The sequence below is a fragment of the Mastomys coucha genome, unplaced genomic scaffold (genome assembly GCF_008632895.1).
Source record: "Mastomys coucha isolate ucsf_1 unplaced genomic scaffold, UCSF_Mcou_1 pScaffold22, whole genome shotgun sequence".
NCBI lineage: Eukaryota > Metazoa > Chordata > Mammalia > Rodentia > Muridae > Mastomys > Mastomys coucha.
The window spans coordinates 117,934,369-117,954,162 of record NW_022196905.1 but is presented as its reverse complement, the minus strand read 5'-3'; the positions used below and the strand labels follow the sequence as shown (position 1 = coordinate 117,954,162).

The window sequence follows — 19,794 nt, the reverse complement described above, 5'->3', positions numbered from 1 at the left end:
CAGAGATATATTAATTTTGATGCCTTCAAATCAGGCGTTATCTTTAAAGATTTGAGATTTTCCGGGTGACATCCCAGTGGGGTGCCTGGAGGAACTGTCGAAGACATTCTGGAACCCATTGGGGGGGGGTTGGATGTTCGTACCAGCGTCCTGAGAACAATCCAAGTACCAAAAAAGTTAACAGCCAAGGCTAGTGGTTCAAGTCGTCACGAGAAATCCTAGTGGCAATCTAGCAGAGCCGACAGCCTGCTGTGGGAAGGTAACTCACCCTGGATCCAGGGGTTTGACGGCTGCAAGAGATCCCGGTAAGAGATTATTAGGAGCGAGAGTTACTTCCGAGGGGAGGGGCACCCAATGCCAGAATGTCCTAGCTTGTATGTCAAGGGGGTGCTATACTCTGTAGTTTCCAGGGAGGGTTGGCCAGACCCTATCTGGAAAGTTGGAGGTCCTCCCCCTGACTGATCCAATTAATTAATATGCTGGTGTCTATGCGGCTGGTTATGAGCAGTCTGGTAAATGAAAAACATGGAACTGAATGGTGCCTGAGTGGGGTACAGCTCACGTGGTCTAGCGGCGTTTGGCTGTAGGTTTGTTGTGTCCCGGTGTCCAGTGTCTCCAGCGAGAAGCGGTGAGCAGCCGCCAGGTGAGGGGGCTGCGAACTCACTTATCGGTTGGTGGTGCTGGGACCGCTCCTCCACTCCCCGCGGGCGGTCCCCGCGCGGTTTGGCGGACGCGAACTGCCATGATCCCGGGTCTCGGCACCAAATGATGTGTTTGGGCATCAGTTGCATCTGTAGGTATCACACCAGGCCTAGACAGTTCCACATGTAAGAGGTTTAATTGAGAGGGAGTAGAGGGTAACGGCGCAGATAGAGGGGAGAGAGAGAGAGAGAGCAAAGATGGAGGAATTGTCCCATATATATGGGTTGTGACATAGTAGTCCAGGTAAAGGTGGGAGTTGAACCCAATGGATTCTGGGAATATGGTGGCCGTTGCCCTGGCAACAGGTCTGTGGACCCGCCCATGTATCACCACAGGTTCTGAATGCTAACATGTATGGGGGCAATGTGCAGTCCATGGCACATGCATGGAGGGCATTCTCTCCTATTATATGAGTCCATTGAGTCACATGCAGGTCTTCGGGCTTAGCGACAAGCACCTTCACCACTGAGCCATTATGTTGGTTCTTGAGGAACAGTCCCGTAACATGGTTATATGGCTGTCTGCTCTGGTTTTCGTTGGAGGATAAGTCACCCAGAGGATTGTTACTGGGAACTAGCTGGACAAGACCAGACACTGGCTGGCCTTTAACGGTGCGTGAAACTCAAGGCAGATACCTTCTCTTAGCTTCGTGTCTGGGTCTGTAAAATAGAGATAAAATATCTGCCTTCAAGGGCAGCCTGCAAGATGAAAGGAGGCAGGTTAGATGAAAGGTTGGAGCCCAGGGTGGCCATGCAGGTGGCCTCCAGGGTCCTGCCTCCTGCCTCCATGGACACACCCATATATTATCCTCTCTTACATTGAGGAGCTGACCTGCATACATAGTGGGGTATTGCAGGTGATACGGTGTCACTTTTAAAACAAAATTATAAAAGGCAGTATGGCTTCCACCATTCTTTCTCTTGGATCGATTGTTCCAGGAAGCTGCTGTCTTATGAGGAGTTTTAGGAAGTGCCCTGGAAAATTCTGGAATTATAGTGAGATACAGAGGTAGACTTTTGGCCATCAGCCTACACCTGATGTCTGTCACATGAGTGAGTTCTTCAAAAGTGGTTCGTCTAGCCCCAGCCAAGCTTTTAGATGATCGTAGCCCTACCTTGGCTTAGTTTTTGGTTGTAACCGGCTGAGTGACCCAGAGCAGAGCCACCAGCTGGGCCATTCTAGGTCTCTTAATCAGCAGAAGCAGTGTGAGGTACTGAGTGGTCATTGTCTGAACCGTTATTCGGGGGTGTGTGCTGTTTTACACAGCCATAGGTACCTTGTCCTTGACTCCAGACCTACCAGCTCCCTTTCTCCTGAGCCCAGGGATCTTTGTTTCCACTGCAAGCCTCTTTTATCTGTTGACTGCAAAGGTGCTTCTCAGCAGCTCTGATATGTACCTGCAGGTCTTGATGTCCGCAGCAGGGTTCCATTAGGATCCATGCTTTGCTGTATCCATGGCCTGGAAGGGCTCAGCTATGCACCTGCCTCATGGAACTGGTAGCCGTTGATCTGAATCTGAGGGCTGTTGAGCATATGGAGGGTGCAGGCCAGCCCTAGAGCAGGGATGATGGGTTTCTCGGCCTTGTTTGATAAATGGTTGTAGTCGGGGGTGAAGCAGGGCTGTCTGGGCCCTTGTGAGTGTGGAAAGGAGAATCTCCTCTTCCACCCTCTGTTCTACTTCCTCTCTCTCAGCTCAGTTTCTAGGCTGCTGGAGATGTCAGCCTTGCTTCTTTGTTTCTCATTCTGCTGTCCAAACCCCACCACCTCACACTGAGCTTCACAGAGTTAAGTAGACAGATGTAGCCTTTCTGGTGTCCCTCAGCCTCACCGGAGACGTGTGGCTTCTGCTGCTCACCTTCTTCTTGCTCAGAGAAAGACAAGCTCTAGGGCTCTCAGCTTCCCCGAGGCCCAGCCACCTGAACCCATTGCAAGTGTTTAAGGATGGCTGGGAAACAGGCAGCACAGACCCCATTGCTTGTGTGTTCACAGCACCAGCTCTTGAAGGCTTCTCTTAATGGTCAGCTGCCTTGAGCCTTCAGTGTCTTCGGGCATCGAGCATACCAGGATGAGGGAAATATAATTCCTGTCTTGCTTTTTTAGCCAGAAGTGGACATATAGACAGTGTGTCCAACAGTGGCTGATATGTGTGGGATACTCACCTTGCGATTTAGTGACCAGAATGATGGAGAATATTGGGCGAGGGAAACAAAGGGAGAGGACACAGGCCAGATGGAGAAAGATATTTCTGGAGTAGTCAACATTGTCACAGAAGTGACACTGCACATGGTTCCCTGAGAGACCCCAAGTTCTTATTACTGTGCTTTATGCCTCTCCTACTTTGAGGTTTGCTTGAAAGGCGTCCTGTTCATGAAATGTGCCTATTCTTATCCTCTTTCTTTTTTTCTTTTTTCTTTTTTTAATTTATTTTTTATGTGTATGAGAACACTGTAGCTGTACAGAAGGCCATGAGCCATCATGTGGCTGTTGGGAATTGAACTCAGGACAGCCCCACTCGCTCTGGCTCCTCTTGCTCTGGCCCTGGCTCGCTCCAGCCTAATACACTGTAGCTGTCTTCAGACGCACCAGAAGAGGGCATCAGATCTCATTATGGGTGGTTGTGAGCCACCATGTGGTTGCTGGGATCTGAACTCAGGACCTTCAGAAGAGCAGTCAGTGCTCTTACCCACTGAGCCATCTCACCAGCCCATCCTCTTTCTTTTTTAAAGATTTATTTATTTATTTATATGAGTACACATTGTAGCTGTACAGATGGTTGTGAGCCTTCATCTGGTTATTGGGAATTGACCTTTAGGGCCTCTGCTCACTCCAGTCAGCTCTACTCGCTCTGGTAGACCCCGCTCACTCTGGTCGGCCCTGCTCGTCCTGGACCAAAGATTTATTTATTATTATAAATAAGTACACTGTAGCTGTCTTCAGGCACACCAGAAGAGGGTGTCAGATCTCAAGGGTGGTTGTGAGCCACCATGTCATGGCTGGGATTTGAACTCATTACCTTCGGAAGAGCAGTCGGTGGTGCTCTTACCCGCTGAGCCATCTCACTAGCCCTCTTATCTTCTTTCTAATAAGAGTTTCCTTTCCTCCTGAGGTTTTCAAGGGTTTGCTAGAGTCTCCGGTAAACTTTTGTGGGCTTGGTGCTTTTTTGAGGGTGTCAGCAGGGAAAATGTTTGTTTACCATTTAAGTTATTTCACATTTGCTTATTTAAGCTCTGTATCTCTTCTTTCACCCAGAAGCACTTATCACTCCCACCTTTACCCTACTTCCTGTTGCCACCTCTTAAAGTCACCAGCCAACTTTTTAGGTGCCACTCATGTGTCCAGTGTATTTTGAGCACTGGTGATTAATCAGGAAGCCACATGAAATCCCTGACTAAAATGCATTCTTTGATCCTTTGAATTAGAAAGGCCCCAGTAGGCTCATATATTTGAATATTTGGTCCCTAATTGGTAGAAATATTTTGGATTATGAGTTGTGATCATGTCGGACAAAGTGTGCACTGAGGGTGGCCTTTGAGTTTTTAAAAGCCCAAGCCAACCCCCACACCTCTGCCTTCAACTTGTGGATAGCACTAAGCTACTGCTCTACTGCCCTGTCTGCCTGCCTACTTCCATTGTCCCCACCATGATGATAACAGACTCATCCTGTGCACATGTAAGCAAGCTCTCAACTAAGTACTCTCTTCTGTAAGCTGCTTTGATCATGATGTCTATTCACAGCAATAGAACAGTGACTAAGACAACAGTGTAAATTCAGGAAGGAAAGCAAGCAAGGGGAGGGAACAGAGGGAGTTTTAGGTAGGGTGATCGGAAGGGAATCTCTATAAATCTATATAAATCTGTGAAAAAGTTGTGTGCCAACCATGAAACCAACAGCAGCAAGGGCAGTGGCCCTGGGATGGAAGTGTGCTTAGCAAGTTTGAGAAACTGACTGGGACAGGACAAGAGAGAAAAGGCCACAGGAAGTACAGAGAGAAGCAGAGAACCATCCTGGGGTACTCCAATCAGGGTGAGGACTTTGGACTTGATTCTAAATGTGAAGGGAGTCCTGGGAGGCTCCTGATGCAGTGACATTATTTCCTATGCATCTATAGCTTAACCTGCTCACCATGGGCCCCTCATGGAAGCAAGAGTTAACGGGACCCACTTTATATGTTCTGTTTGTAGTGGCCTGTGAGTCACCAGCTGGGAATTTCCAGGTATCTCTAGAGACTTGCTTGGAGGGCAAATTAGCACTATCCCACCAAGTTGGAGGCAGGTTCCCCTCCCCTCCTGCTCTGCACACAGAATCTTCCACCTGTGTGAAAACCCCACGTCCCTGGGTCTCAGATCTTGGAAAATTTAAGCCAGGAGTGTGGAGACATTCCTTCAGCACCCTGTCCTGCCTCTGAGGGAGTTAACTGTATTCTACACTAACCTAAGCAGCTAGCCTAGGGGAACATAGTATAGAGTTCTTAGTCCTGACGCTGGCTAGAACTAAGATGCCCCAGGCTTGTCCCACCTTCCTGTGGAGTTCCCAGGACCTGTACTGAGAGATTTCCTCAGGCTTTCTTTCAAAGGTTCATGCAGTCCCCATATCAGAGCTGTGGAAGCATTTGGGGTCACCTTCTGCCAGCTCCAGGCTTCTCTGCACCTCCTTCCTTGCTTGCTTCTCTTGATACATGGAACAGCACTACCCAGCTTGGTCCTGGAGCAGAGTTGAATCCAAGTTTATTGAATGCAGTTTGAATCATCGTCTCCTAGCTGTGTGACCTCAGGGCATATTACTAACCTTTCAGAATTTGGTTTTCCCATATGCAAAATGTGGAGCAAAGGATCTAGTCAGTTCATCTGCATGGTGTGAGCCTTCGCAAGGTGTCCCAGGGTGGCCCCTGTCTCTGGCCAGCCTCGGGTGATTGGTGGTGGCCTTCTTGAGCTTTCTGGGATGGTTGCCCTGATCCTCTTAAGAAGAGCATTCCTGCCTGATGGGGCGATTACGGTGATAATCCGATTGTCCTTACCATTTATGACCTGACCAGGGCCCTGCCATATGCTAAACACCATTTGTGCGTCATTTGTATAGTCCTCGAAAAAGCCAGAGAGCTATGTACTATAAACTCTCCCACAGTGTAGAAGAAAATCTGAGGCTCAGAGGGACAAGTGAACTTGCCAAGGCTCTCTAGCTGGTTAATGATAGTGTCTGCCCTTGGCAGTCCTCTGGGAATGGCCTCCCTTTAGCCAGGGACAGCCACAGGACTGGGTGCTTATCATGGACAGTCTAGGCTTCCGGTCTCTTGTTCTTGCTCATGATATCTCCTCCCTGGTCCCAGTGTCCTTCCCTGCCTCTCTCTGACTGTAGATGGTCAGAGAGGGGATCTCTGTAAAAACACAAATAAACAAAAGAAGCAAATTATGTAACATCTGGGACAGTGATTTCCAGAGAGGTCATGGCCAGTGCAAAGGCCCCCTAGTTCCTCAGAGAAGGTATTCCCTGGGCCTTAGCCGCCCCTGCCTGCCCTCTGGCATCTGGCATGCCATAAGCTATCAGAGAATCAGGGAATCTCGTTTCTAACACAAGGAGCCAGTCCCTGGAAGAGAGGGTGCTACTCCAGTCACCATGGAGTGACTGTCCGCTCTTGTGTTCCCGAATGGCATTTGAGATGTAGCTTTCTGTTGTCTTGTATTTTTACAAGACGTTTTTACACACAATGTAAACTTTTCTATGCTAGCCATTTGTCAGCACATGCTGTCAGTCGCGTGGACTGTGTCACCATGTTGTGTGGCATTACTCTGCTTGCTCTCTCTTCCCAACAGACACTCTACCCATCAGTGAGTGCTGTGCTGTCTGCAGATGTCCCCCTGCTGGACGGGCCACATGAGTGGCTCATAGGACCTGTGGTCTTCGGAATCTGGCTCCTACCACCAGGCAGCATGTTTCTGGGCCCGTCCATGTTGTTGGGGTAGACATTTCTAACCAAGCGGCGTCTGTGCTGCGTCACAGAGTGCTGCAGGAGGGAGATAGAAAGGTGAGGTCCTGTCACCTGTACCACAAGTGGTGGCAGTGACTAATACTGCCCTGCATGGGCTCCTTAGCTCGGGCTTCTAGACAGGAGCCTCTGGAAGCCAACAGACGCTGTTCCACACTCCTCACTCTCCACAGCGAGCTCCACGCTTCATAGGGTCCTAGGGTGTGTGCTTAAGAGCATCTCATCTCTGCCTTGCTTCCCATCTGTGAGACAGAAAGCATCTTCTGCGGCCTGATCGAGCTGAGGGCCAGCCCTGTGTGCCAGTGTGGGAGGGGGTGGGGTGGGAAAGGCTGATGGTGAGTCTTACACTGTGATTGTCTTATTTATTAAAAATTAATTGAGGGGCTTTGATGCATCCGGATTTGAGAGGAGCTGACAGGTCATGTGGTCTCTGAAAGCATAGGGCTGGTAATCCATTTTAAAAAACATTTTCTTCTTCTTTTTAATTTAATGGAGGAAATCATTAGCTGGGAGAATGGTAGCACTGATTTATTTCTGTTTTGGGGAGGGGAGGGCAGGAGAGAAGATCACTTCTAATTGCTGTTTGTTCTAGAAATACACCAGCCAGACATTCCCGTCGGCTGGAAGTGCTGGGTTCTGTGGGGAATTGCAGCACGCTTTCTTTTCTTCAGACCCTGGGGGTGGCATGGGGCTCTCAGAGTGCAGGTGGATGGCCCTGATATCAGCAGCAGATCTTCACAACAGGAGCAAAGCTGCTTTTTGCACAGGTCCCTCAAGTGAACCTGAGGGGAGTTCAGTGTGTAATGCTGGGGGGCCAGGGGGCAGGCAGTTTCCCTAGATAGCCCATGTCCAAAACTTCATTCCCAGGGAAACAGGAGCAGGACCCCCCATCTGGGAAAAGGACTACGTGCCTTCTCTGGGGCTTCATCCGGTTCCAAGGGGGAGGCAACTGGGTTCACCCTAAAAATAACCAAAGATGCAAACAGCCAGAGAGTGCAAATGTTTTTCGTATCTGTGGGCCCGAGCATTTAAAGGTACAGCTGTCCTTCCACCGCCACAATTTGTCTTTCCTAGAGCAGACAGTGACTTCGTAGTGACCTGGGCTTTGTAGGATCCCCATCTTCTAGCCCCGCAAGGTGAGGTCTGCCTGGGCTACTATGTGCATGCCTCCTGGAGGCACCATACACTTGTCAGAGGATGTCACAGGCCCTGAGGCCCATCACAAGACAAGGGGTACAGGCAGACCCAGCCAAGTATAGCCATACATACTATGAAGCCTCCTGGATACAAAGTGGGGTTCTCCTGACTTCAGTTTACCAAGTCCATCCAGCCAGAAAAACCCAAAATTGATAAAGTAGTTCTCAGAGAGAGGATGGCTGTGAATAGCTAGGCAGGATGTGGAAAAGGTGCCAAGGTTGTAGGCCCAGCTAAAGGGCAGGGCTGAAGGGCTAGCCCTTACCCTACCTGGGTTGTTACCCTGGCTTCTGTAGGCTCTGCTCCTCAGATGAGATGTGTGTTCCAGGCACTTCCTGGCCTCCTATTCTCTTCTCTGCCATATTCTGAGGCTGCCTGAGGCTCTAAGCCCCTTTCCATTGCAAGTGGAACCCTTGCATGGTGGTACAACACTTTAATCCCCACACTCAGGAGGCAGAGACAGGAGTTCTAGGCCAGCCAGGACTATAGACTGAGACTCTGTTGAAGAAACAAACTAATAAACTATGATTAGAAACTTTCAGTTCTCTAGTCAATTCTTCCTGGATATGCCACATCTGAGGGGACATCCTGAAGGGGCTAACAAGCCATTGTGGAGTTTAGGGGAAAGTCCTGCCACACTGAGCATGGCCACATGTTAGAGTGGTGGGTTTGGGCTCCAGGGCAAATGGCTGTGTCGCTAAGGTCTGCATATCAGTCAGGGCCTGACACAGGCATGTGAATTGAAGCACTTGCTCTGCGGCGTCTCCATCTGTTACCTGCCATCCATTCAGCCATCTAGTCATCCATCTTTTCCCATTCACTTGTCTGTCCATCCAGTCACCCACCTGCCTGTGGACTCACTCAGCATTCATCCATTTAAGGCATTCGCTGAATGCCTGTTCTGTACCAGGTGCCCTCACAGGCATACCCTGGGACACAGCAGTGAATACATCCTAGAAGTCTCCATCTAGTACGTGAGATAGACAGTTGGCTTTTTTATTTAGTGGCTTTGGTTTTTGAGACAGGTTTTCTCTGTGTAGGCCTGGCTGTCCTGGAACTCACTCTGTAGACCAGGCTGGCCTCAAACACATAGAAATCCACCTACTAGGTTAAATCTCAAGTACTGAAAACAAAGGCATATGCTGCCCGGCCCAGCATGACAGACAGCATTACACAGGAACATGCTATACAGCACACATGAACTGCTAAGTGAAAGAAGCCAAGCACAGTAGGACCATGGTGTAATTATTCCATGTGCTGTAATGATGCCATGAAGTGGTCACTGGAGTCAGATCCATAGAGACAGAAGTAAAATGGAGGGTACCAGGGTTGGGTGGGGTGAGGTGGGGAATTCGTGCTTAATGAGTGCAGTTCTGGTTTGGGAGATGAAAAGGTTGTAGAGATAGTGGGAGGGCTGCATAGCCATGTTAACATCCTTAAGGCCACTGAACCAAGCACTTAACAAGCTATGGGGGGCAGGGGAAGGGCTGGAGAGATGGGTCAGCGGGTAAGAGCACTGACTGCTCTTCCAAAGGTCCTGAGTTCAAATCTCAGCAACCACATGGTGGTTCACAACCATCTGTATAATGAGAGCTGATGCCTTCTTCTGGTACTTTTTGAAGACAGCTACAGTGTACTTAGATATAATAATAAAAAGTAAATCTTTAGGGCTGTTGGCGCACACCTTTAATCCCAGCACTTAGGAGGCAGAGGCAGGCGGATTTCTGAGTTCGAGGCCAGCCTGGGTTTCAGAGTGAGTTCCAGGACAGCCAGGGCGATCCAGAAAAACCCTGTTTCGATAAAAAAAAAACAAAACCAAAACAAACAAACAGAAAAACAAACTATCAGGGTAGCAAATGTTAACATTTACCACCATTTGGAAAGGAAAAAAACCATCAAAGAACAGTAGATCGTACATTAGGTAAGGTTGATGTCATGAAAACAGTGAGAGGGTCCAGGGAAAGCCAGGGCAGGACTCAGAGTTAACTAAGTGTCAAGAAGGCCTGAGTAATACGTGCTCACGTAGAGGCTAGCAGGAGCAAGCTGTGTAGGTGCAAACGCCCTGCGGGAAGAGATGGGCTATAGTCTGGACAGCTTGAGTAAGAGGCAGGGAGGCCACTGGGGATTTGAGCTGTGGGAGGCAAGATTTCCCTGCAGGTTTGCGGGGCGTCCCCTGGGCCTTCTGCTGCAGGAGCAAGGGAAGCTGGGAGGCAAGGCAAGGTTTTGCAGGAAGAGAGAGAACAGGCCCACCCTCAGCAGTACCTGTGAGTTCAGGAGTGAGCCCCGGGGGTCTGTAGAAGGCAGAGTGCTGCATATGCCCTGCGAATGTCCTTCTGGACACCTCAGCTCATCTCTCTAGATTATCTGGTACTGAACACTCTAGAGCCGAGAGAGGATCTTTCACACTGCCCCATTCCCACAATGAACTGTCCCACTGTACCATTCAGGGAATTAGCAGCCACAACAAAGGCTGCACATGCTCAGTCCATGCGATTCTCTTTCCTCAGGATTTTCTGTTCCAGCCTGTGCTTAGTTGACTCTCTGGATGTGGAAACCACAGAGATTGAGGCCAACTGTACCTTGTGGCTATGTCTAAATTTGCCCTATTTGTCGGAGTCTTCATGGCCACCTTACTGTTGTTATATCCCACATATACTAAGCAGGTTCATGTGGCTGGGGATGGGAGAGCTGTCTGTGCTGTCTTAACTTTGAGACACATAGCTCTTTCCCTGAGCAGCACTGGCAGTCTCGGGAGAATGAGCTTGAACAACTAACCCTCCATCCCAGGACGACCACAGCCTGGGACCAGCCTTGCCGGAGGAGCTCAGGAAAACCACTTCACCCTCTGAGTGTGTCCTTGTGCATCTCCTGAGGGAGAGGGTGGTTTCAGAGTGTGGTCTCGGTTACTATATAAGACCATTCATGCATTGGGAGTCTGGCGGGCAGCTGGAGGGCAGGGGTAGTCTTCCCGAGCAGCTGACACTCAGCCTAGCCTGGGAACCAAGGTTGCATAACCACACAGGGTTCTGCTGACTCATGGACATGGTAGGGAAGTTCCAATCCCACAGCCCCTGCCCAGGCATTCTGGGATGACATCAGGAGTTGCTGGGGGAGACAGGGGAAGGTAGTGGTTCTAGAACAGGGCCGAGAGGAGGATCCAGGCCTGAGGTTCAGAGACTCTTGTCACTATGGAGTTGAAGGAGCCTTCTCCCGAGCTGCTATCTGTTTGGTTCCCTGAGAGCCCCACCACATACCCTCTGTCCTTCTAGATAGGCCTTGGCCCACGCTGCAGTCAGAAGCCTTCCCACACCCCAGACAGCTCAGGTAAGTGGAGAGAGGAAAGGGAAAGATAGAAGTTGAGGAGCCAGACCATTCGTTCCCTTTACCTTTAGAGCTGTCCTGTCCCTGGCGATCACAACTCTATGTAACTCTTTAATTTCAGTTGTAAATAAAAGCAAAGCAACATTTTCCATCAGCACCAGCCACATTGTGAGTGTCAGTAGCCACCTAGGCTTATGGGGTCACAGCAGCTGCGCCTTGCTGGCAGAGGTGTAGAGGGTGGCCATCCTCATGGGAGTTCACTTGGGCAGTGTTGGCCTTGTCTCTGAAGCAACCCCGTGAGATAGGGACATGACAGGCTATGGCTAAAGGGGAATATGCATCAGTTGTCTAGCCAGGAATGCCAGTGGCTCTGGAATTCAGCTTCATCTGTCAAAGAAGGTATGGAGTGGGTGTACCTGTAAATCCTCCTGCCCAGCTGGCAGCTTCCCTGGGACAGAGGAGACTTGGAGCCTTTTGCCTTTGTCCCCGAGCCAGGCACAGGTGAGCCTTGCTGATTTGAAAGGCAAGTGGATAAACATTTAGTTTGGGGTCTCTGGGACTTGCAAGTTAGAGACTAAATGCCCAGAACACTTCTTTAGGTCTTGGGGAGAGGCGTGAGAAGGGAACCCAGGTGTAGAAGTAACTCACGTGTCCATCCCGTGGTGAGCAGATGTGTAAATGGGGTCTGCTTATCAATAGGATATTATCCTGCCATGAAGGAAGGAAGCAACCTACATAGGCTACAACCATATATGAACTTTGAGAAAGAACATGATGATAAGTGAATGAAGCCAGTTCAAAAAGGTTGTGTGCACTCTGTAATTCCATTTATACGAAATCACCCAAAGCAAGCATGGCTGTGGGCAGTAGGCTAATGGTGGTCAGGGGCTAGAGAGAAGCCGTCATGAGGTGGCTCTCCCACACGACTCCTTTCCGGGTAATGCGGATGTTTGCTACTGGGTACAGGTGGTAGCTGTACCATACTGTGGGTAGACTTCATGGTACTAAAGTGGACGCTCTCCATTGATGAAAACAGTATATTTTTTGTTCTTTTTTTTTTTTTTAAACAATAGAAAAGTGAGAGGACACAGAAATCTGGGTAGTAAATCTTCGTGTTCCGTAGAACATTTTCCCGATCTGTTCATATACTGGGGTATTTTCATAATGAGTCGTTGGAGTGGGGCTAGGAAGTGGAAGTGTTTTCTTGGCTGCAGGCTTTCAGAAGGCAAGGTGGGGCAGGCTGCCTCAGATGTTCCCTCAAGAGCAACAGGCCTGGGAGCAGTGCTGTTGGCTCCAGGGTTGCCAGCCAAGTGCGCAAGGGGAGGCAGGGCATTGGATGCTGCCCCAGTGCTTCCAACTGGATCTGGAAGGACACAGCGTCCACAGCCCCAGCCTTCCCTACGTCTGCCAGCAGCACGATGCCCCAGAGCGCAGCTTGGTCGAGAAAATGGTCCTGTCTCAGTTTGTACCAAGGAAATGAAAGCACAGAGATGTGACCAGACTGGCAATGGCCCTGTGGTCTCCGAAGGGAGAAAAAAGCCTCCAGCCCAGGCTCCTCTCCTCCCCCAGCCTCTGCAGCCAGGGGCCAGCCCTGGAGTGGGGTTTGCACAGCAGTTGCAGCGAGGTTGGTAGTGTGCAGGTGGGAGATACAGCCCAATGTGGGCCTGGTCCAGAGTGCCCATGATATGGTGGTCTCTTTTCTAACCAGCAGGTGCCCAGCAGCCTCCCATCTTGGCTTCCTGCCTGGGTGGCTCTGGACCACAGAAGCCTTCCTGTGGGTGGGCATCCCCTCCTTCCTGAGGGTGGGAAAGTATGACTCAGAGTTTGGTAGCTGAGTTTTAGAAATAGGAGGCAAGGATGGAAAGGCAATGCTTCTAAAAAGCCTGGGGAGGGGACTGCCTGTCTGTTCCTGGGACTCTGACCTTGGGCTGAGTGAGCAGCATGAGGTTCGAGGCATGAAGAGGCAGGTCCAGGGTCCCAGCTGTAGGGTGGATGAGCAGCCTGAGTCAGGGAAGCTCCCTGGGCTGTGCTTTTCCTCGGGGTGGCTGTAGTGGAGGGCTGTTTTCGCCCACCGTCCAGCCATGCCCCACCCTGCCTTGGTGCGCAGGCCGAGGCCTGTTTGGGGAGGTTGCCACAGCAGAACTGTGGGATTGGCTCTGCTGACGCCTTCCCCTGGCATATGGCTCCTCCACCCGCCTCAAGCTCTGCCAGCGGCTCCCCTTTCTCCATGGCAACTTAGCTCAGTGGTCCCAGTGGAGGAGAGAGAATCAATTCTCCCTCCTTCCCGCCCTCCCGCTCCTCTCCCCACCCCTTCCTCTCCCGCTTGCCTTCTTCCTTGCCTCTGTTGTCCCTGCGTGGTGGCTCCTCACCCAGCCAGGGGACCGTGTGCTGACACTTCCAGGCATGAGCTGCCTGTAGCGCTGCGGTCTGGGGGCGGCCCTCTGAGACCTGCACATGGGAAGCCAGCAGTGTCTGCAGGATGGGGCTGCCGAGCAGGGCTCCAGCCAGCACCTGCTGTGTGAGGCTCCAGCTCTGGTACTTTGGTGCCCCGCTCCCCTTACCTCATGTTGGCTTCCTGAAAGGTAATTTTCTGCTTCTTCTTGAACACGTCTCAGCCTTAGGCTAGGTTTACTAGCGAGGAAGGCTCCATCTGGTCAAGAGTCTGTTTGCTTTCTCTCCAAAAAGCTGGGATGGAGGGATAGCTGGAAGGAGAGGCCTGAACTGGCCTGCTCGGGCACTGCCTGGTTGGGCAGAATTGTAGTCCACAGCTTCTCTCCTGAGTAGCTACCAGGGCGAAGGACATTGCGCCGCTGTACTTCCAATTTTGCCTGTGATTGCTAGAGCACACACAGTCTGCTTTCCTAGAGCGTGGTGGCACCAAGGAAAGAAGGAAATTTAGAGACGCTCACATGCCCCCCAGCGGGCAGAGCTCTGGCTACAGGCTGCCTGGCTTTCTGGCTGACTAGTCTTCAATCCTTTGGAAATGGGCACTCAGTGTGGGAATGTTTTGTCCCTCCGCCGAGATTTCAAGAAGGTGCTCTCAGGAGACCCGTCCCCCATCTTATTTCAGGTGGACTGGCCCTGCTGGCGTGTCCTGTGTCCATCTTCAGACACCCCTATTGGCGTGGGATTCTAAGACTACTGTCTAGTGGGTGAGCATTCTCTTCTTTCCACCCCGGCAATGGCGTTTGGAAAGGGAGTTGGTGATGTTGACCCCTCCACAGCCCAGCCCAGGAGGCAGGCAGCCCCCCTCCCCCCCATCGCCCTCCTTCCTGTGCAGCTGGCAGTGGAAAAAAAGAATCCTCGGTTGTCAACAAGAACATCTCCTGTGTTGATGGAAAGTAAGGGCCAAAGATACCGTATTTAGCACCCATTTCTTAGAAGCTACAGGCTTGAATGGTGTCTGTGTGTAAGCCCTGTCTGATCTTTAAATAGAAAAACACACACCAAGTAGCCCTGTCTGACTCATGGGAGCATCAAAGTTTGGTGTGGTCTTAGGGAATCCATATCCAACTCTGAAAGAGGTACACAGCTCAGGGGGCTGCCTTCAGCGGAGTCAGGCCGTGCAGGTGTAGACCTGAGTTGCCAGTGCTGAGGCCGAAGCTAAGCAACTCTCCCAAGTGCCTAGAATACAGTAGGATTCAGGATCGTGTTGCTACATCAGGTCATGGCCACCTGATTGTGCTTTATTTTTGTTTCTACATCCTCCTTGACAGATTGCTCTAATAATGGCATCAGAACCTCGACAGCAGCTCAAGGCCTGGGTAGCTCTGTGCTTGGCTGTATCTCCTTTATGACCCCTTTCTTTAAAACTGCATGAGAGCCGCCACAGATTCTGTGTTTCTAGTGCTTCCCTCCTGGTCAGTAAGTTGGCCCCAATGGGCAGGGCAAGGAGGCTGTGTCTCCAGCGGCAGAGCTTCCAGGCTCTGTACTTACTAAGACCCTCCTGGCATCTGGAGCTGTGCAGGCTTCTCAGTGGCATTCATTACCCACGTCTGGGTTTGCTGGCTGCCTGTGAATTCTGATGGGTCTGCAAGCTGATGATGTTGGGGAGGCAGTGTGCTGGCTTTGTTTTGTTTGCCTGAGAATGGAAAATATGATGTGACACGTAAAGGCAAGCCCTCAAGTACAGCTCTGTTCTCATCTCTGCTCTCAGCTTGGGTTGGGGGCTGGTCTAGTGTTGCCACTGGCACTCTTGCTATCACAGCAAGAGTCCCTTTGTCCTGGAGTCTTTCATGCTCCCCCAGGACCAGGCAAGCACCCATGCTGATCATTCAGTTGGCAAGCCCAGAAAGGACAGCCAGAGCTGAGCCTAGAAAGAGGTAGGCTCCCCTTCCCACTGCTTGAATCTCAGGTAGACCCTGAGTGCCGCCCTCCAGCCCTGCCTCCTCCTACCCAAGTCCTTGCTTAGTAGATGCTCCCAAGTGTAATTGTGACTGCAAGATCACACATCATGCTGACTTACTTGAAAGCATCTTGGGGAGCTGCAGAGGGTGTGAGAGCAGCTTGGAGAGGTGGGAACCCTGACTGCCGATGGCTTCAGCCAGCGAAAGTGTAGAAGGCTCATTCCAGGAAAAGTGGAATAATCACCGTATTGGCTGGCTTTCAGGCGGTGAGTGGTTCTTTCTTCTTTAATTTGACAGGAGCGCCGGGATTCAGGGAAGGGATGGAGGGAAGCAGAGGAGCCTGTGGTTCATACAGACCTCATGAGGCCTTGGTGCTGTAAGGGAAAAGTTCGATGCTTTTCTCCCGTACTAGGTTGAGCATGGACAGGCAGGACAGGCAACTCTGCCCCTATTCAGGGATTCTGGGGCTCAGGATATTATCTATCTGGGAGGTTGAACCTTTGTCCCTGTCTCGGGCACCTGTGCACAGCTCCTAAAAAGTCTCTTGGTGTATTAACTGAATGACCTTAACTGTACAGTGAGAAGGTCACTCACCGTACACGTATATATATGCATATGCATGCACACTTGTTCATCCTCTTCCTATGTGCGCATACACAGACCCATGCATATGCATACCCACATGTAAATAAGCTTGAGCCACACACAAACACAGGTGCCCCTTCTGCTAGCAGGAGCTCATATATCTGTTGACATTCTGCTCATGTGTGCATGATCTTAATAACTGTTTCCAGCACTGCCAGGATCACACAGTTGTGCCTTTATGTGCCTTTACTCATTTCCTTTCAGCTCACTGTCTAAGCTGAGTAAAGCAGACTGGCTTTGTCCACTTTTAGAAAGAGAATCCGCCCTTTCTCTTATCCTGTCCCTCTCTCCTTATCCTGTACCACAGTGTCTGGGACATTACAGAAATTGGCATGTTCTTCTGTCAGAGAAGCATGCAGATGCTCACTCATTGAAGATCTCCAGCCCTAAGGGAAGGGGATTGGCATGGAGTCATTGATGAGTTTAAGATGTAGTAAGATGCAAACCTCTGTGTGTGGTGTATAGGTACAATTGTCTGGTATGTGCATATGTAATGTGTGTGCATCTGAGATTGCATTGTATATGTGGTTTATGATATGTGTATGTAAGGGAGTGTGTATATAAATGTGGCATATGCTTGAGTATGTGTACTTTGTGTATGACTGTGCACATGTGTGGCCTGTGAATTGTTTATATTGTGTGTATATGTAAATGTATAGGTGCATGCATTTATTTCTTTTCATATGCATGTGTGGGTGTATGTATTTGTGTATTGCCTGTGGGATGTATGACTGAGGCTATGTGCATGTCTATATTTGGTATTTGTACAACTGTAGTTTATTAGGTGGAATTATGTGCATATGTGGGTATGTACCTGTATACTTGTGGCGTGTGTATTGTGTCATGTGTTTGAATGTGAATATGTATTTTTGTAGGATGTTCATTGTATTTGTAGTATCTGAGTATTATATGTGTCTTCAGGGCTCCGTGAAAGTGTCTTGTGTTTGTGGTGTTATGTGTATGAATGTGAGGGTACAAATGTACGTATGTGTGATATGTATGTGTAGGTGATATATTTGTGTTGTATGCACATGTGTGTGATTTGTTGTATATGAAGGTGCAAATAAATATTGTATGTGATATGTGTATATCTATGTGTGATGTACTATGTATGTATGCAGGGTGTTGGTATTGTGTGCTGATGTGTATATGTACTATATGCTGTGGATGGTGTGTTTATGTGTACACTGGAGTATGTGTAAGCGTATGTATGTGCTCATACATGTGTAATGTTCTGTAAATATGGGGGTATTTGTGTAATACTTCATGTATGTGTGCTTGTGGGGTGTTTGTGTTATATGTAATATGCGGTGTGTATGTGATGTATGTCTGTGTGTGTTTTCTGTGTGTACATGTATGTCTGTGTGACTTCTACATTGCCCGGTTTTGGATGTCTGGGCATCCTGACTTCCTGTTCCTTTTCCATTTACTGGCTCAGTTTCTAGAGCAGCTCTGGGCAGATGGTTTTGATTGACTGTCCTGGAGTCTTTCTGACCATTGCATCTCATTGAATGCTATGCAGACACCCCATTTCACAAGCTCACATGCCATCTCAGGGTTTGGTCAACCTGTGCCGTGAAGGTAGAGCTAGAACCCAGTTCTCTTGACTAACTCATGCATCCTTTACACCTGCAGCTGCTCTGTGTGGCAGGCCCTTGGTGTTAGATGAAAACTAGACCTAACTCTTGCCTTGGGAGGAAGCCTGCATGGAGGCAGGCTAGGCAAAGCAGGAGGCCAGCCCAAGAAGGAAGTGCTCATTGCACTGGCCTCCCTTCCCTTCATCCCAGTGAGCTGAGGGGAGGCTTGCGGTAATAGTGTAAGGAAGTTGCTGTCGCCAGCCTACCCTTGCACTCATGGCTCTTGCTCAGGGTACAGTTCAAGACCCAACTGTGAAGTAGAGAATACAGCACACCCAGACCCCAGTCCCCCCACCTCACCACTTTTATTCTGCTGTAGGCTCAGAATGATTCTCATTTAAAAGTTATCCCACAGTCGGGAAGATGATGCATTACAAAGTCTGTTTATCTTATACTAGGGTCTTAAATATCAATGGCTTACGTCGGGGAGGGGGCTTTGTATATCACGGGACCTATGCCTCAGTTTCCTTTCTGTAACATAAAGTTAACACTGTCTGCTTTACATGCCTAACATTCACAACAGATGTGAAGGAACTGGACAGGGTGTGTCAGCAGTGGTGGAAGTGGTAGGGCTGTTGTGGGTAAATCATTCCATAGCTTCTTTAGTGGGCCAGGACAGATAATACTTCCCTTTAGACATACACATAGGGAGAGGGCACAGACATAAAGCAGTGCAGACAGAGAGGAGTCAGCAATTCTTGGTAGATATATGGGAGTTCTTGTTTTCATTTTGTAATTTTTCTGAAAATTGGAGATTATGAAGAAAGGGATCTTTTTGTTTTTGTTTGTATGTTTGTTTGTTTTGTCTTAGACACTTGAGGATTCTTCTTAAAAGGTAGATAGAATGCGGGATAAGACAGGCGTGTTCTTATCTTACGGAATCCACTAGAAGCCCAATGAATAAAAACTGTTAAGTGGCAGTGCAGCCCTGAGATAGAAGAGGGAGAGAAGAACAGAGGGTTGACTGTGGCTCCTTGGTTACAGCCTGAAGCAGTTTCCTCTAAACAGGAGCGGTCACGGGGTCCTGCTCAAGAGTCAGGATCTGGTGCCCAGAGTGACCCTAGCTGTACCTTTTCACATGCCAGTGAGAGGAAACTGGATCTTACCCTGGTGTCGGGACTGGATGTTGGTGGTGTTCATTTGTTTAGTTTGGTATTCTGGATCTAACATGCAGTAGTGAGTTTCCCTGTAAGGTGAGTTTTGTGCCCCCCACCCCATTGCTGTGAGCTTCCTTCCCATAAATGTTCAACACAGAACCTTGTCCTGGGCCAACAGACCAAGAGTCCCCCTGCTCTGTTCCGGGAGACCTTCTCTGAGCTGCCATTGTCCCCTGACAACACCAGGTTGATGGAAATGAATGAGCTATGCTGAGAACTGGATGGGGGTGTTGGAGAGGGAAGAAGAGGGGCTCTTAACAGATTAGCTCACATCTGCATTTTCAGTAGCTACCCATTTTTTTTTTGCCTCAGTTTTTCTGCCTTGTTGGGTCAAGAACCCCTCACTAGTTTCAAATGCAGGGCTGAGGGGAAAAAAGCAAGCCCAAAGGCCCTGACCTTGTCCGTGTTCTGCCGTCAGCCTGCTCATGAGATCCTGATGAGTCTCTTGGCCTCTGTGAGACTGACACTTTCCTAGTTCGCACGATAGGGTTAGTGACAGTGACAGCACCTCACAGGCTGTAGAGGACAAGAGGCAGAGCATCTATGCAGCACGCTTTCTTCCATGTCAGTGCCCTTTCTGCCTGGTGCCATGGCCTTGTAAAGTACTTCACAGCTTTCTAGGCGTATGTACACCACGTATGGCTGTGAGCAGGCTTTGTCATGACTGCTCAGGCAGGGAGTAGGGATTAGTTAATTTTAAAACCTTCTTGCTACCTTGTTTCATTTGCTTAGGGTGTGGGATGTGCTGCTTGTTTCTGAAGTCCCATCTCTGGGGTTGTGTGGGGCCCCTGGGCTGGGGGTGGGGTGGGGT

General features: G+C 49.7%; 2 protein-coding genes across 13 annotated transcripts in view; one reads left to right on the top strand and one right to left on the bottom strand.

The window, feature by feature from the left end:
• The window catches only part of Pitpnm2 (phosphatidylinositol transfer protein membrane associated 2), a 144,954-nt gene that overhangs the window by 53,943 nt on the left and 71,217 nt on the right, over positions 1-19,794 (top strand). The window contains exons 1-2 of one of the 12 annotated variants that reach the window (XM_031337896.1): positions 13,629-13,780; positions 14,269-14,350. The exons of 8 other annotated variants lie outside the window; for them this stretch is intronic. The gene's annotated coding sequence lies outside the window, so the exon portion shown is untranslated. Of the gene's footprint in view, positions 1-10,920; positions 11,202-12,762; positions 12,823-13,628; positions 13,781-14,268; positions 14,351-19,794 lie in introns of those variants that run through there. 3 more of the 12 variants (XM_031337893.1, XM_031337898.1, XM_031337894.1) reach the window with 3 other exon arrangements.
• On the bottom strand, positions 12,189-13,471 carry LOC116068419. The gene is made up of 2 exons (XM_031337915.1): positions 13,121-13,471; positions 12,189-12,994 (listed from the first exon to the last, which is right to left on the bottom strand). Exons 1-2 carry the CDS (start codon positions 13,375-13,377, stop codon positions 12,382-12,384), a joined length of 870 nt encoding a protein of 289 aa, XP_031193775.1. The 5' UTR covers positions 13,378-13,471; the 3' UTR covers positions 12,189-12,381.